The following is a 15,331-nucleotide window of genomic DNA, read 5'->3' on the forward strand; positions in this document are numbered from 1 at the left end:
AAGAGAGGGTTTCGAGTGCCAGCAAAAGTTACTGGCGTGCCATGTTTGGCACGCGTGCCAAGGGTTGCCCACCCCTGCCCTAGGAGCTATATTGGTAAACATATTGCTACACTATATGTCTGATACTTTGCTGCCTATGGAGTCTTCTAAAATTTTTATGGTTTCCCATCTTACATTTAAGTCCTTTAACCATTTTGAGTTTATTTTTGTGTATGGTGTAAGTTAATGATCTAGTTTCATTTTTTTTGCATGTATCTGACCAGTTTTCCCAGCACCATTTATTGAAGAGACTGTCTTTTTTTTTTTAATATATATTTTATTGATTTTTTACAGAGAGGTAGGGAGAGGGATAGAGAGTTAGAAACATCGATGAAAGAGAAACACCGTTCAGCTGCCTCTTGCACACTCCCCACTGGGGATGTGCTCGCAACAAAGGTACATGCCCTTGACTGGAATCGAACCTGGGACCCTTGAGTCTGTAGGCCGACGCTCTATCCACTGAGCCAAACTGGTCAGGGCGAAGAGACTGTCTTGACACCTACCTATTGTTTCTTTTGTTGCATTTGCTTTAGGTATTATATCCCTGAAAACATCTAATCTAAAGTCACAAAGAGTTATGCCCAGGTTTTCTTCTGAGTTGTATGGTTTTAGCTTTTATTTAGGCCTTTGATCCATTTTGAGTAAATTTCTTCATATGTTTCTTTTCTATGTCTAGATGCTCAAATACTTACCATTGGGGCATAAGTGCCTATATCAGGGGTGGGCAAACTTTTTGACTCGAGGGCCACAGTGGGCTCTTAAACTGGACCGGAGGGCCGGAACAAAAGCATGGATGGAGTGTTTGTGTGAACTAATATAAATTCAAAGTAAACATCATTACATAAAAGGGTACAGTCTTTTTTTTTTTTTTTTTTAGTTTTATTCATTTCAAACGGGCCAGATCCAGCCCGAGGGCCGTAGTTTGCCCACGGCTGGCCTATACTATTCAGTACAGTAACGTGCTGTATAGGTTTGCAGCCTAGGAGCAATAGACTACACCATATGGCCTGGGTGTGTAGAAGGCTATACCATCTAGGTTTGTGTAAGTGAAATCTATGATGTTCACACAATGATAAAATTGGCTAATGACACTGCTCAGAACATATCCCCACTATTGTGCAATGCATATGTATATAACTCTTTGCTCTGGGACTTGGTTAGGCTATTTTAATTAAGTCTATTTCCCTGTGGTGTTGCTCCTGGAGCCTTTGGGCTCACGTTGACTATCTATTTCCCTGATCTATTAGGCTGTCAGTCTCAACTGCTATTATGCTCTAGGCCAGTGGTTCTCAACTTTCTGGCCCTTTAAATACAGTTCCTCATGTTGTGACCCAACCATAAAATTATTTTCGTTGCTACTTTGTAACTGTAATGTTGCTACTGTTATGAATCGTAATGTAAATATCTGATATGCAGGGTTGTCTTAGGCGACCCCTGTGAAAGGGTCATTCGACTGCCAAAGGGGTCGCGACCCACAGGTTGAGAACCGCTGCTTTAGGCTCTACTACTTACTAACTGATTGCCCTATTTTTGTTTTCATATTTGCCAGCTTTGCTTGTTTCACTGGGGGAGTAGGTACATGGAGCTCCTAATGATGGAAGTGAAAGTCTCATAATTGATTTTTGTGCATTGACCTTGTATCCTGCAACCATGCTGAATTCACTTCCTAGTTCTAAGGTATTTTATAGTTTGGAGGAATTTCTATGTATATAATCATGACATCTACATATATGGAATATTTTATTGATTCTTTTTCAAATCATATGCCCTTTATTTCCTTTTACTGCTTCATTGCACTGGTTAGAATTTTCAGTACTATGTCAAAAGAGTGTAGCGTGGACATCCTTACATTGTTTCTAATCTTATGGGAAAAGCGTTCAGGCTTTCACTTTCAAGGGTAACAACAATGGTAGGTTTTTGTTGTAGAGGTCCCTTATCAAGTTTAAGTAATTCACCTCTATTCTTAACTTGCCGTACATTTTATCATTAATGGGTGTTTAATTTATGAAGTGGTTTTCTTCATGAATTGATATATTTTTCTTCTTTAGTTTATTAATATCATGGATTATGTTGATTGACTTTTTTGAACATTCATCTAATCTTACATACCTAGACAGAATTCCACTATGATTCTTTTTATGTGATGTTGGATTCTATTTTACAATATTTTCATGAGGATTTTTTTGCATTTTAGTTTATGAGAGATACTGGACTCTAGGGCTTTTTTTTTGGCATTCTATTAGTCTTGTTTTGGTATATCTGGTACCTCTGATTATCAGAGGCCAGGGTTACTCTGGCTTCATAAAAGTAGTTGGGAATGCTCCCTCCTTTTCTTGTGCTCTCAAGCTACAGTTTTATTGTCTTTTCCCCGTGATGATTAGGGCTTTTTTCTTCCATAGGGTATGTAGAGAGAATGGTCTGCGGAAAATTTTCAGCAATAGTTGCTGTTTTGTTTCCCTTCCCAAGCCAGAATACAATGTCTTTCTCAGGATTCTTCTCAGTCTTCCCTGTCAGCACTTGGTGGAATTACTAAAGGAAAAGTCTACAAGAGGATGCAAAACCACCTATGTCTACAGCCCCCAGGGTCTTCACATCTTACACTAGCCCACAGCTAACATTTAGCAATTCCTTAACCATGTTTAGCTGAATTTCTTATGAGTTTATATTTTGTTCAGTAGTATCTATGAAAGATAAACAATGATCTGGATACTGTCTCTGAAGAAGCTTGCCTCTCCAGATTTTAGGTTAGATGTTTGCACCACAATCTCAGTTTTTTTTATTAAGTCAAGAGAAGTCAATTTGCAATTTCCAGGGATTTTTATATAGTTATAAAATTCTGCATCCCTGAGTTGATACTAGAAGATCATATGAACCTAGAGACAAGTTTTTGAGGGTCTGTTTGTCTTCCAGCAACCATACCCCAGTTTACCAATTCCCCCACAATGGTGATTATGGTGGGTTTACCAGCTCGAGGAAAGACTTACATCTCTACGAAGCTCACCCGATATCTGAACTGGATAGGAACACCAACTAAAGGTAAGCCTCTGAAACCTTTTGTTATACAGCCCCCTACAGGCTACTGGCTGAAAACAGACTAAGGTAGTATGCCTCAGTACCAGGAAAGTCTCAGTTATTAATAGCCTGTGGACTATTGCTGCTGCTATTACTGCTATTACTACTACTACTACCACTATACTGTTATAAAATTTAAAATTTCTTGAGCACATACTCTGTATTCTACCCCAGGCTAGGCGCTGGACAGGAAAACTAGTAAGATTAAATATCTTTCCTCAAGGAGGTCCATTTTTGCAAGACCGTGCTCCTCTGAGTTCCCCACAAACCCTTACCACAGCCCCCTGTATGCCAACACTAGTTACATAGTGTGTTGTTGTAGCGTGTGCCTGGGTCTCTCTCCCCGGACCTGCTCTGAGGGGCAAGGGACTAGGTCATATTTAATTCTGTCTTTCAAGTATGACAAGACTAAAACTAAATACCAAAAGATAGGATGTCCCCACATCATACGCAATTCAGAATACAAACAGTAAATGTAAGGAAGTCTACCAAAGGTTTTTATTTATTCCCTGATGACTATGCTGATGCTTTTAAAGAATATCAACATAGCTGAACATTTTTATTGGGCCATGTTCCTCCCTTACGTGTGCACTAGGCAAGTAGTTAGACTTCTCTAGTGAAATGGAGCACACTACTCTCAAGCATTAATATTTGTTTGGATGTTGGGCAAACAAATAAAGTCAGGATGTCTGTCCTCACAGAACTCACAGTTCTAAAACACCCAGGAAGGAGGAACTGTTATCATCATTTCACAGTTGATAAAATTAATGTCTGGGAGGTGAAGTGTCTTGTCTAAGGGCACATGGCCAATAAGTGACAGAACCAGGATATGAACCCACATTTACGTGATTCCAAAGCCTGACACTCACTGTACCAGGGCTCGTCCTTGGCTCTACTGATGGGAAGAGAAAAGAATCCCACATTGGCCCTGTACCCTCCCTTCCTCCACTATTTTTCTCTCCTTTCTCTTGCTCATCCCAACACACTTATTTATCTGCCCCATTCCCAACCCTCCCCCCCACCACCGAGTCTCCTCCTCTCTTCCTCCCATTTCTTCTTTCCCTTCATGCGCTTTCTCTAATTCACTAGTGAAGAGTTTCCCAATGCTTTTCTATGTGCCAAACTGATGCTAGGCATTGGAGATGCAAAAATGGATGTGATTCGCACCCTGTCCTTGAAGAGTTCTCCATCTGGTTGTGATGCATAAGAGTACTTCATGTCACCTAGGAATCCCAGATCATGGTATTGAGGGGGCTCGCAGAGGAAATTACCAACAGGAAGGCAGTGAAAGCTTCCAGATAGGTTATATTTGAGCTGAGTCCTGTAGGACAAATAGGACATTCGCAGAACAGAGGACAGAAGGAACAGTTCTCCTGGAGACCTGCAGGCTCACCGGAGTCTCTCCTGAGTGTAGAAGGCACATAACACAGTGGTGGATGGCTCTTAACTCCAAGCTCCTTAGCCTGTTGTTCAGGACTTCTACAATCAGCCCCTACAAGTCTCTCAGGCCTCAGTCACAGTGGATGGCTCACCATCCCCCAAACATGCTCTGCCTTCTGCCAATGCCCTGCCTTTGCTCAAGCTGTTCCTCTACCTGGAATTGACTTTGTTCCCCCCCATCTCCCATGTTGGCCCGTAAAAGGCCTGCCCCCCGAAAGGATTAATTAAAATGCTGCTTTTTCCAAGAAGCCTCAGATCACCCAAAGTTAATTAGTCTTTCCTTTCCCCTTACTTTTTTGCATGGCTCTGTCAGAGCACTTGACAAACTAGATGGGAGCTCTGTTTACTGATTTGTTCTCTGTCTTGTCTGCTGGATTCTGAGGACTTTGAGAGCCTCATCGCACAAATATGGTTCATCTCTGAGACCCCAGAAGTCATGTCCTTCTTCACAGAGTGGGCATCAGAAAAAAATTTATTAGTTGAATGCATGAAAGGTTACTTTACCTTATTGCCTATACCCCCTTTCCTTTCCTTCCCTCCTCTCTGTTTTTTTACCATTACAAATGAGAAATATGGCCATAGAGAGGGCTTAAATTTAGTTTCTCTGTCAGGATACAGAAAGATGTAATAACACTGGACTCCGATTCAGAAAGCCCAAACTAGTTCTGACTCACTGTTTGACTCTTGGTGATTGATTTTACTCACTGAACCTCAGTTTCTTTATCTTTCCAATGGACTTTATGATAAACTAAAGTTGTGGAAAGACCACCAGCTTTGGAATCAAACAGCTCTGAGTTTAAATTCCAGTTCCCCACTAATTAGCTATGAAAGTTACTTACCATCTCTGAACTTCAATTTCCTCATTTGTAAAATGGAAATGGTGATTCCCACTTTGCAGGATTGTTGTGAACAATAAATCTGGTAGACAAAGTTTAAATCTTTATAAGGATATTATATAGCTACAAATTATACCTTCTTCTACCCCTAAATTCCCTCCCAACAAGGACATGTTTTTGCTACTGAGATCTTCCCAAACTCTTCACCAGTGTTCCCTGCTTTCAGTGTTTAATTTAGGCCAGTATCGACGAGAGGCAGTTAGCTACAAGAACTACGAATTCTTTCTTCCAGACAACATGGAGGCCCTACTTATCAGGAAGTAAGTATCTAACATTTTAGGGACCTGCGCTGCTCCCTGGCTGAGGGAGGGCTTTGTTCAGGTGATGGGGGACTAGGGCAGAGCCACTAGGGTTAGCAAGGAGGCCCTCTAGACTCTCAAAGGGTGGTTTGGACAGCCCATCTACCATATTACCTACAACCTGTTTCTGGTCATAGCTGTCCCCTGCTTAAAAACTTTAAACAGTCTCCTACTTCTGACAGGAAAGAATGGAAACTTTTCAGGCTAATATTTGAGACAAGAGTCTCAATAGCTTGGCATATTCCAATCTCTCCAATCACATCCATTCAACCTCAAGGTCTCTCTCCTCTACAAGACTGAGCACTTATAGAAAAGAGCCTGCGTCTCACTTATTGATCCATGCCTTCATAATAGAACCTTGAAAAGAGTAATCATTAAATAGATTTTTACCAAAACCATCAATACATTGCCAATGCCATACATGTGCTTGCACTGGTATCCATATCACGAATGCCTTCTCCTTCACAGACCATACACTCAGCCTCTAACTGGGTTCAAGAAGCAGTTCAGCTTGAGCTCTATTAACTCAAGGGATGGAGCCTTTAATAGTATGACTTCTGTCATTCAGTTTTTCCTGGGCATGCCACTTTATACCTGCCCCTAAGATGTCCACACAGAGCCACTTTCCCCTGTGTGACATCTCTGTGCTTGTCATGATGCCTAGAAGATAGGACACCTTGTGTAGATGTTTAATAGGTGAATAATTTAATCTAGGACATCTGAGAGATGGTGCAAAAGATACTGCAGGAAAATGGAGAGGAACCAATCTTGAGGATGGGTCTTGTTTGTTTCTTTCTCCTTTTACAGGCGGTGTGCTCTGGCAGCCCTGAAGGATGTTCATGATTATCTCAGCCGTGAGGAGGGCCATGTTGCGGTAAAAAAATTTGTATTGTTCCCTAGGGTTTCTGCTGGGATGGAGAACAGATTATATATGTATTGAGCATTCACTGTGTTCCACACATTATTCTAGGTACTTTGAGATAGATATTATACCCCATTTTATATCCCAGAAGAATGACACACAGATTAAATAATTTCCAAAAATGGCATGGTATGTACGTGGCAGGACAGAACTGTAATCCAGGTTGTGTCGCTCCTGAATCTACAGTTAACTACTATACCTCCCACACCACTCCCAGGAATTTAGCAGCACTACACTACAATTTAAACTACAGTAAAACATTTTTGAGTTCTGAGATTTCCTAAACATTTTGGTCAGTTTAATCTCAGGCTTTTTAAAAAATATATATTTTATTGATTTTCTTACAGAGAGGAAGGGAGAGGGATAGAGAGCTAGAAACATTGATGAGAGAGAAACATCGATCAGCTGCCTCTTGCACCCCCCCCCCCCACTGGGGATGTGCCCGCAACCAAGGTACATGCCCTTGAACGGAATCGAACCTGGGACCCTTCAGTCCACAGGCCGACGCTTTATCCACTGAGCCAAACCGGTTGGGGCTAATCTAGGCTTTTGAGATAGGATTTGCAAATTCTAAAAGGGGAAAAGATCCTCAAAAATGCAAACTGTCTCATTTAAGGTGCTGGATCTAGAGAGTTGTTTCCTGTTCTTAAAGCACTCCAGGGTGATAAGGAAGGAAGAAGCCTCACCTAGGAGATGAGAAATCAGTTCTAACTCTGCTCTATCAGCAACTCTCGGTGACCTTGGTTAAGGCAAATCCTTCCTCAAAGGCTCAGCTACTTCATCTGTATAATGACCCTAATAAAACCCCACACTTTTTGCTTGGCCAGCATGGCTCAGTGGTTGAGCATCGACCTGTGAGCCAGAAGGTCATGGTTCAATTCCTGGTCAGGGCACATGCCCACATTGCAGGAGGCTGCCGGTCAATGGTTCTCTCTCACCATTGATGTTTCTGTGTCTCTCTCCCTCTCACTTCCTCTCTGAAATTGGCAAAAATATATACTTTTTAAAACCCCACAATTTTTTTCTTGTCTTATTAGACTTACAAAGCCTGCTACATTTCGGGAGAGACATTAGGACTCAATAAGTACTTGAGAAATGACACAAGCCAATTCCAAATCTTTCCTATTGTTCGTCACCCCGTCCAAGTTCTATCTCCTCCTGGTAGCACTCCACTTGGCTAAACACAGGGATGCTCAAAGAGTAGGCATTCTATCAGCACCAGACTCATAGTAAACCAATCTCATCATGTGCCTCTAGGTTTTTGATGCCACCAACACTACCAGAGAACGGCGGTCACTGATTTTGCAGTTTGCTAAGGAACATGGTTACAAGGTACGGTAACACTGCCACTCTTATCTAGAGCCTACTGATCCAGCACAAACTCCAAAGAAAGGCAAACCAGAGGGCTCATCGGTGCCAAATCAGCTACCATAGGCTCAACATTTCAATTGGGTTGAGATGGCTATCCAGATCATGGTTAGCCATGGGTGGGAATGTAAATTGGTGCAGCCACTGTGGAAAACAGTATGGAGAGTCCTCAAAAAATTAAAAACAGAATTTCCATGTGCCCCAGAAATACTACTTCGGTTTTTTTTTATTCAAAGAAGATAAAAACATTAATTAAAGATATATGCACCCCTATGTTTATTGCAGCATTATTTACAAGAGCCAAGATGTGAAGGCAACCTACATGTCCATCAATAGATGAATAAAGAAGATATGGTATATGGAGAACGATTAGGTTCTTAGAAAGACATAGTGCTCCAAGAAGGATGTATATATACATACACACACAGACATATATATATACACACACAATGGAATATTACTTAGCAATTAAAAGAATGAAAATTACCATTTCCAACAACATGGATGTGCCTAGAAGGTATTATACTAAATGAAATAAGTCAGGCAAAAAAGATGAATACCATATGATTTCACTTATTTATAGAATCTAAAAAATACACACAAATGAATAAGTAAAACAGAAACAGACCCATAGATACAGAGAACAAATTTGATTGCCAGAGGGGATCTGAATGTAAAAGGTAAAGAGGAATTTTTAAACGTTTTCTTTGGAAAAAGAAAGAAAGAAGAAAGAAAGAAAGAAAGAAAGAAAGAAAGAAAGAAAGAAAGAAAGAAAGAAAGAAAGATCATGAATTAATTAGATGAATTGGCATCAGGAGAATTGATTTCAGGTGAAATGGTTTCAGGTGAGCTAAATCCCCATCACCACCGTAGCATGCTACTTACAAAAGGTTGTCCATCCCTCTTGGAACATTGTCTTTCTAAGAGCCTGATTTATTTTGTAGACATTACTTCTAGGATCCCACGTTTTAAAAAAACAGTAAAAATACAAAGCAATAATCTGGAGCCATTCAATTTAGAGCCCATCTGCCCCATAAAAATCTGAATTCTTAAAAGCATCACTGAATGAAATTATGTTGTCAGAGATGCCCCCAGTGATGAATCAGAGCCATTGAGAAGGGGTCAAGCTCCTATCAAACATAATTCCTTCCTGAAAATCTCTCTTCTGTTTCTCTTATAGGTGTTTTTCATTGAGTCCATCTGTAATGACCCTGGTATCATTGCAGAAAACATCAAGGTAAGGAGCCCCAGTTACCTTTCCTCCTTACTTTGCTTCAGGCTTGGATCATGCCTAAAATTACCTCTATAGGATCAAAGGAGGTATTCTTCCCCAAGGTTCTCTTCCCACTTCCTACAGGAAGCATTCCATAACAACTGTGGCCTACAACTTTCCTATGAAATTAAATGAAGCCAACATATATAGAGTTATTAATATGCACCAGGCTCCAAACTTTACTCTCATTGATTTTTCACAACAAACCTGCATGTTAGGAATCATTTCAGTGTTGGAAACAAGAAACTGAGGTTCCAAGAAAAATGACTTGTCAAGGGTTTATACAGTCAAAAAGAGGTAGAACTGGGACTGGACCTCAGACTTGGCTATCTGCCTCAAAAACTCTTTATCCTGCACCACGATTCACAGCAGAGCTATCACTACTTTTAGATTCTAAGCATGTGGTCTAGAGCTAGATCACTTACCATATTGTATTGTTCCTCATTTCATCAAATTACTGGAGTTCGGGGACAAAAGAGACCTTAGAAGTCATCTTCAACCCTCCATCAGATACTTGAAATCTCAGGTGAATGTCTAGACTTTTTCCTCATACCTCCAGTGACAAGAAGCTCATCACCTTCATCAAGTGCAGTCCAATCAAGCTGAAATCTGCCTCCTTGTAATTTCCATTCAACTGGTCCTATTTTTGCCTCTACAGGCACAGAAAATGCCCAATCCCTCTCTTTCCTCTTTATCGATCTATTCATCCATTTATTGATTCAACAGAAAATGAATCCATACACCTGTGCTGGACCATTCTGGGTATTAGAGACATAGAAATGGATAGAGAAGAATCTTGCTCTTGTGCTCACAGTCTAGTGAGAAAGACTGACAAGTTTATAGGCATAATTCTGTGCTATCAATGCTAAGATGAGGGAATAAAGGAGGCTGTGGACACAGAGTGTTGAGGACCTAACCTTGCATGGGAGGGGTAGGGTGCAACAGGAAGGCTTCTCAATGAAGGTAATAGCTGACCTGCATCTTGAAGAATGCATAGGAACTTGGCAGGCAAAGAATAGGAAATAAGGGAATATCATGTATGAAGTATGGCATCTCCAGGGAACTGTAAGTTGCTTCGGTTGGCTAAAGCAAAGTGTGCAGAGGAATAGGGGAGTAATAGATGAAGATGAAAAAATCATTTCAGGCCCAATCATGATAAACCATAAGTCACCTGCTAAAATATTTCATACTTTGTCCTAAAGTATATGAGAAATGATGAAAGGTCTTAAACAAGGGAATTCCGTGGTCAGATGTGCATGTTAGAAATATCCTTCTGGCTATTAGTATGGGAAATGCATCAGAAATAACAAGATTTTATTTTATATATTTTTATTGATTTCAGAGAGGAAGGGAGAGGGAGAGAGAGATAGAAACATCAATGATGAGAGAGAATCATTGATCAGCTGCCTCCTGCACATCCCCTACTGGGGATTGAACCCACAACCCGAGCATGTGCCCTGACCCGGAATAGAACCATGACCTCCTGGTTCATAGGTCGACACTCAACCACTGAGTCACACCAGCTGGGCAGACGTAACAAGATTTTAGACAGAGTGATCAGTCACAAAGCTATCATGAACATTCAGGCAAAAGAAAATGCAGGCCAATTGAAGAGATATTAATAAGATATAGTGGAGAGGATTTTGGTGCCTGCTGAGAGGAGGAGAATGTTAGAAAGGGACACATCTATGACTCCCAGTTGCATTTTAGGCTCAGTTGACTGAGTGGATGATAGTGCCATTCACTGAGATGGGTGGAGAAGGTAGGTATTGAGAGAATTGGAGATACCAGCCCTAAAGCAAACATACCATATTCTCCCAGGAAACACTCGATACATGTAAACTATTGTGACCCCTGGCCAATATCTCCTATTCTTCAACCATTTCTCATGGCACAATCTCCAGGCCTCTTATAAATGTTCTTTTTAAACAGTGTGTTCTAGAACTGAATATAATGCAACAGACCTTGTTTGGCCACATAGAGATATAAGTAATGAAGAGTCGCACAGTCCAGATTTTCTTCCACTGGCTCATTTTATAAACTTGAGCAATACCCTTTCTCCAACTCCCAATTTTGCCATCTTTATTATGAGGGATGTTTTACTCAATGATCTCTAATGGCCCTTCCCAAGGGCCCTGTCAGAGTCTCTGTCTTCCACAGTCCCTCTGTCCTTTTCTCTTCTCCCAGCAAGTGAAACTCGGCAGCCCTGATTATATGGACTGTGACCGAGAAAAGGTTCTGGAAGACTTTCTAAAAAGAATTGAATGCTATGAGCTCAATTACCAACCCCTGGATGATGAACTGGACAGGTAAGAGCCCAGAACTCCACAGTCCAGGTCTGAATGCTTAGCCCTGTTTCAATATGCTGTAGGACCTAGGGACATTTCTTCCCTCTCTGGACCTCACTCAGCTCCTCTATCTGTAAAATCAGGGAGCTGGACTTGATTTGTATTTAAGGACCCTCCTAGTTCTAATTATCAATGAGATGGTGACTCATTGATGTGCAAGGTGTTCACAAGAGGCTTGAAGTAGTGTTTTCCTGAGCAATATGGACATATCAGGGACCTGATCTCTGGTGGGGGGCGTGGACAGACATTAATAGTTCTTCCTGTCTTTGTTGCTATTATTTTTTGAAAAGTATTCTTTACTCATGGATGGCATTTCAGATTCCAAACATATTCACCTTCTTTGTTTCATTGAATCCCCTGTAAAGGGCACTAAAATGGGTCTTATGATCATAAATTTTCAAGAAGAAGAAATTGAGTCTTAGAGAGCTAAAACTGCTTGCCCAAGCTCCCACCATTAAAGCTAGGATTCTAACCACATATTCTGTCTCCTAGCCATGTCTCTTCTTACAATGCCCACGTATACCTCTTCAATCAATAAGTAGTTGGTCCTTCCAGGCTGTGGTGTACATAGGGAGTGTAAATAAGAGCAAGAGAGGTGGGTTATATTCTCAGGTAGCTTCCATAGTGCCTTGAAATATTGGAAGACGCATGAAAAATTTGAAACTTTTATTCCTAATACCAGATAAAGATGGGAGAAGTGTTAGCTGTCAGTACAGGGAAGATGAAAGTTTTTGACATAGGTTGTTCCCAGAGTCCTACTCTTTTCCAAAATGGGTTGTGATGAGAAGAGACTTTCAGAGTCACTCAGACTCTTTGTAATCCAAGTGAGAGGGGTAAGGAGGTTTCAACTAAATACTACCCTAAGAAGTTTCAAGAACATCCTTCTAACTCTGTCTAACTGAAGTCCTAAGAGGTGAGCATTGTTACTACCTCACTCCTCAGATAGGGAAAGAAAGACCCAGAGCAGGGCAAAGGCTTATCTGAGGCCACATAATGAATTAGTAGCAGAATATATACTCAAACGCTTATCTCCAAACTTCCAGCCTGGTTCTTCCCTTCTCACATCCCTAAGTCATAAAAAGTGTCACATGAGGCTTAGACACACAGTGCAAGGGGCAGAACCTTAGGTACAATTGTGAAGATTGTTCACTGTGCAAGGATATTTAGGTCAAGGGTATACTTACTTTTCTCAACAAGGCATATGTGCTGGAGTGGGGCTGTTTCTGCCCTGAGGAAAGTGTAAGTTTTTCCAGTTTCCACAGGCAGCATAGGGGCTAGCAGCCTACGGTGAAAGAAATTTGCGGGAGAGGAGCTGAGGTGAGAGTGGCATTGAGAAAGCCCCTAGCCTTCTAGCCTTCAACCTATATTCCTGCAGGTGCTCAGTTAGTGTTTGATGAATCAGTTTGAGTATCACGGTTGACTTTAATCATTTTTCCATGAACAGACATTTATAGTCCATGCCTCAGGGCCCAGCCCTAAGCTCTGCCCTAGGGACCCAAAGAGCGAAGGTCTGTCCCTGCTCCTGCTCTGATACATTGACCATTTGGTTGGGGAAGACAATGAGTATGCAGTTGATCAGAATAGCGGGGATGATCAAACAAGTGAGCTGGAGGAACACAGAAGAGAAGACCCAGCTCATCTTGGAGGAAGAGGTCTAGAAGAGCAAGTTTACCCAGTTAGGTAGACTATACATGTGTTTAGGGCACCAATAAGGAAGAGGCTACCAAAAATAAGAAGAAAATGATCTTGAAATATTTTATATTTCCAGCATTAAGGTAGTCAAAATAGTAAAAATAAAACCAGAACTTGGTAGAACCTCCTTATAGATTATGATTTTTATTTTAAATTATATGTGGTAGGGTAGAGTATTAGCTACGGTAATACTTTTTTGTGTGAAACACTTCTAAGTGACTTCACATGTCTGGGCTCAAAGAATTCTTCCTAGAGAGAGTGAATGTACTGGCTCTAGAAGGATGGATGCATAGGGGCTCAACTTTGGAGACCAGGCAAGGAACACATTTTCAAGCAAAGAGAATAGCACTTCATAATGGCTTAGTTAAATCTGAATAAGAGTAGAGGAATAGAGAGAAACACCCAGAAAAAGCATAAAGGCTAGAGTAAAACAGAAGTTATGAGCATGGGCCTGGAACAGTGAGGCGAGGCCAAATGAGACCAGTGTGTGAAGGCACCGAGAATGTCAGACTAAGCTGAGGAATTTGGAAATTCTCCTAGAGCCACCAAGAATCTAGTGTCAGGAATAGACAGTAACCAGACAACAATGCTACATCATATATTTTCTACCCTTAAGCTCTGACAGTCCTTGGAGAGGTTGACCTTAGGCAAATCACTTCCTTCTCTCTGTTTCAGTTTCCTCACCCATAAAACAGAGATAATAATCTCTGCTTCCTATGATTGTTATGAGGATTCATGCACTTTGAAGTCTGCATTCCCTGCCAGAAGCTCCCAAAATGTTCAGCAAATATGAATGCCCTATGGGACCATTGGACATGAATGACAGGAAAGGGCATGCTGAGTATGGTGCAGATAGAAAAGCCTTCTTTAGGAAAACCAGAGAGGCTTTCTGAAACCAAACCCATCGCTCACCGCCTTACCTACAGCCATTTCCATTCACTTGGTTTTGTTACTGTGCACACATGGTTGCTAGTGTGTCACCCCATTGCCCCAGCCTCCCCCACCTCTTTCCAGGGATCACCCTGAACTCCTTATAATAAAACAACTTAGGAGTTAGTGCCTGGCACAGCCGATGCCTCAAAGTCTTGCTCCATGGTTCTAGTCTTGATTAGTCAAAGTCCCCCATTTAGAGCTCCTCTGCAAACAGGTTGTTGAATAATTTGATTATCAATCTGCGTATAGTTATTAGTTCATGACAAAGAATTGAGGAGACTGAAAAGTGGCTCTAAGCAAGGACCACAAGTTCCCCACTGATGTTGTGAACCACATCTGTATTCCCATGCCCAGGACATGGCACACCTTAGAGTATGTTTGTGGAATGGGTGTTGAGCATTGGTCATGCATTTCTAAGTATATATTCCTAACTGACCTAAGAACTCCCAAGCACAGTGCTTAGAACAGACAAGGGTATGTTTGTTGACTGGCCGATAGGGAAAAAACCTAACTCACTCCACTTTCTGAGTAAGGAAAGATACATACACACAGAGACACAGCACACACAGACACAATCTGGTAACTGCCTATAGAGTGTCAATTACAATATATCACAGCAGAGATTCAAAGAACAGAGAAGCAGAGCTCAGCTCATGATTTGAAAGGGTGAGGGAGTGGACAGGTTTGGAACTGCTGGGGAGATGTTGGAGGTATCCAGAGACACAGGATTACTGCTTCTCTCCAAGTATGTCAGGAGTGTGAACCACAGAAGACAGAACCCCAGGTGCCTGGAGTACGATAAGTGAAGATGAAAAGACAACTTGGCTCAAGTTGAGGCTGAGAAAAGAATACAGAGGGAGATGGTAGCAGGCAGTAAGCTTCTGAAGGTGGCCAGGAAGCAAGTTTCTGAAACAGGTACCTAGAATAAGAAAAGGCATGGCATCTTGTTAGAGAAAAGGTAGGTGAAAGCTGGGTTGTGGAGGAAGCTTGAAGGCAGGGTGTGTAGTTGGGGTTTCTCTTGGGACTAGCCTTTCCACCATCAGCCCCTG

At 41.4% G+C, this 15,331-nt stretch overlaps 1 protein-coding gene across 1 annotated transcript in view; it reads left to right on the top strand.

Moving 5' to 3' along the window:
• PFKFB1 (6-phosphofructo-2-kinase/fructose-2,6-biphosphatase 1) overlaps positions 1–15,331 on the top strand; it is a gene marked incomplete at its 5' end in the record, with an annotated part of 42,576 nt that overhangs the window by 10,293 nt on the left and 16,952 nt on the right. The window contains 6 exons of the mRNA XM_081115103.1: positions 2,950–3,075; positions 5,614–5,707; positions 6,554–6,620; positions 7,926–8,000; positions 9,217–9,273; positions 11,497–11,618. Coding sequence (XP_080971229.1) covers positions 2,950–3,075; positions 5,614–5,707; positions 6,554–6,620; positions 7,926–8,000; positions 9,217–9,273; positions 11,497–11,618 — 541 coding nt within the window. The remainder of the gene's footprint in view (positions 1–2,949; positions 3,076–5,613; positions 5,708–6,553; positions 6,621–7,925; positions 8,001–9,216; positions 9,274–11,496; positions 11,619–15,331) is intronic.

Source organism: Myotis nattereri, assembly GCF_964212035.1.
Source record: "Myotis nattereri genome assembly, chromosome: X".
Classification (NCBI taxonomy): Eukaryota; Metazoa; Chordata; class Mammalia; order Chiroptera; family Vespertilionidae; genus Myotis; species Myotis nattereri.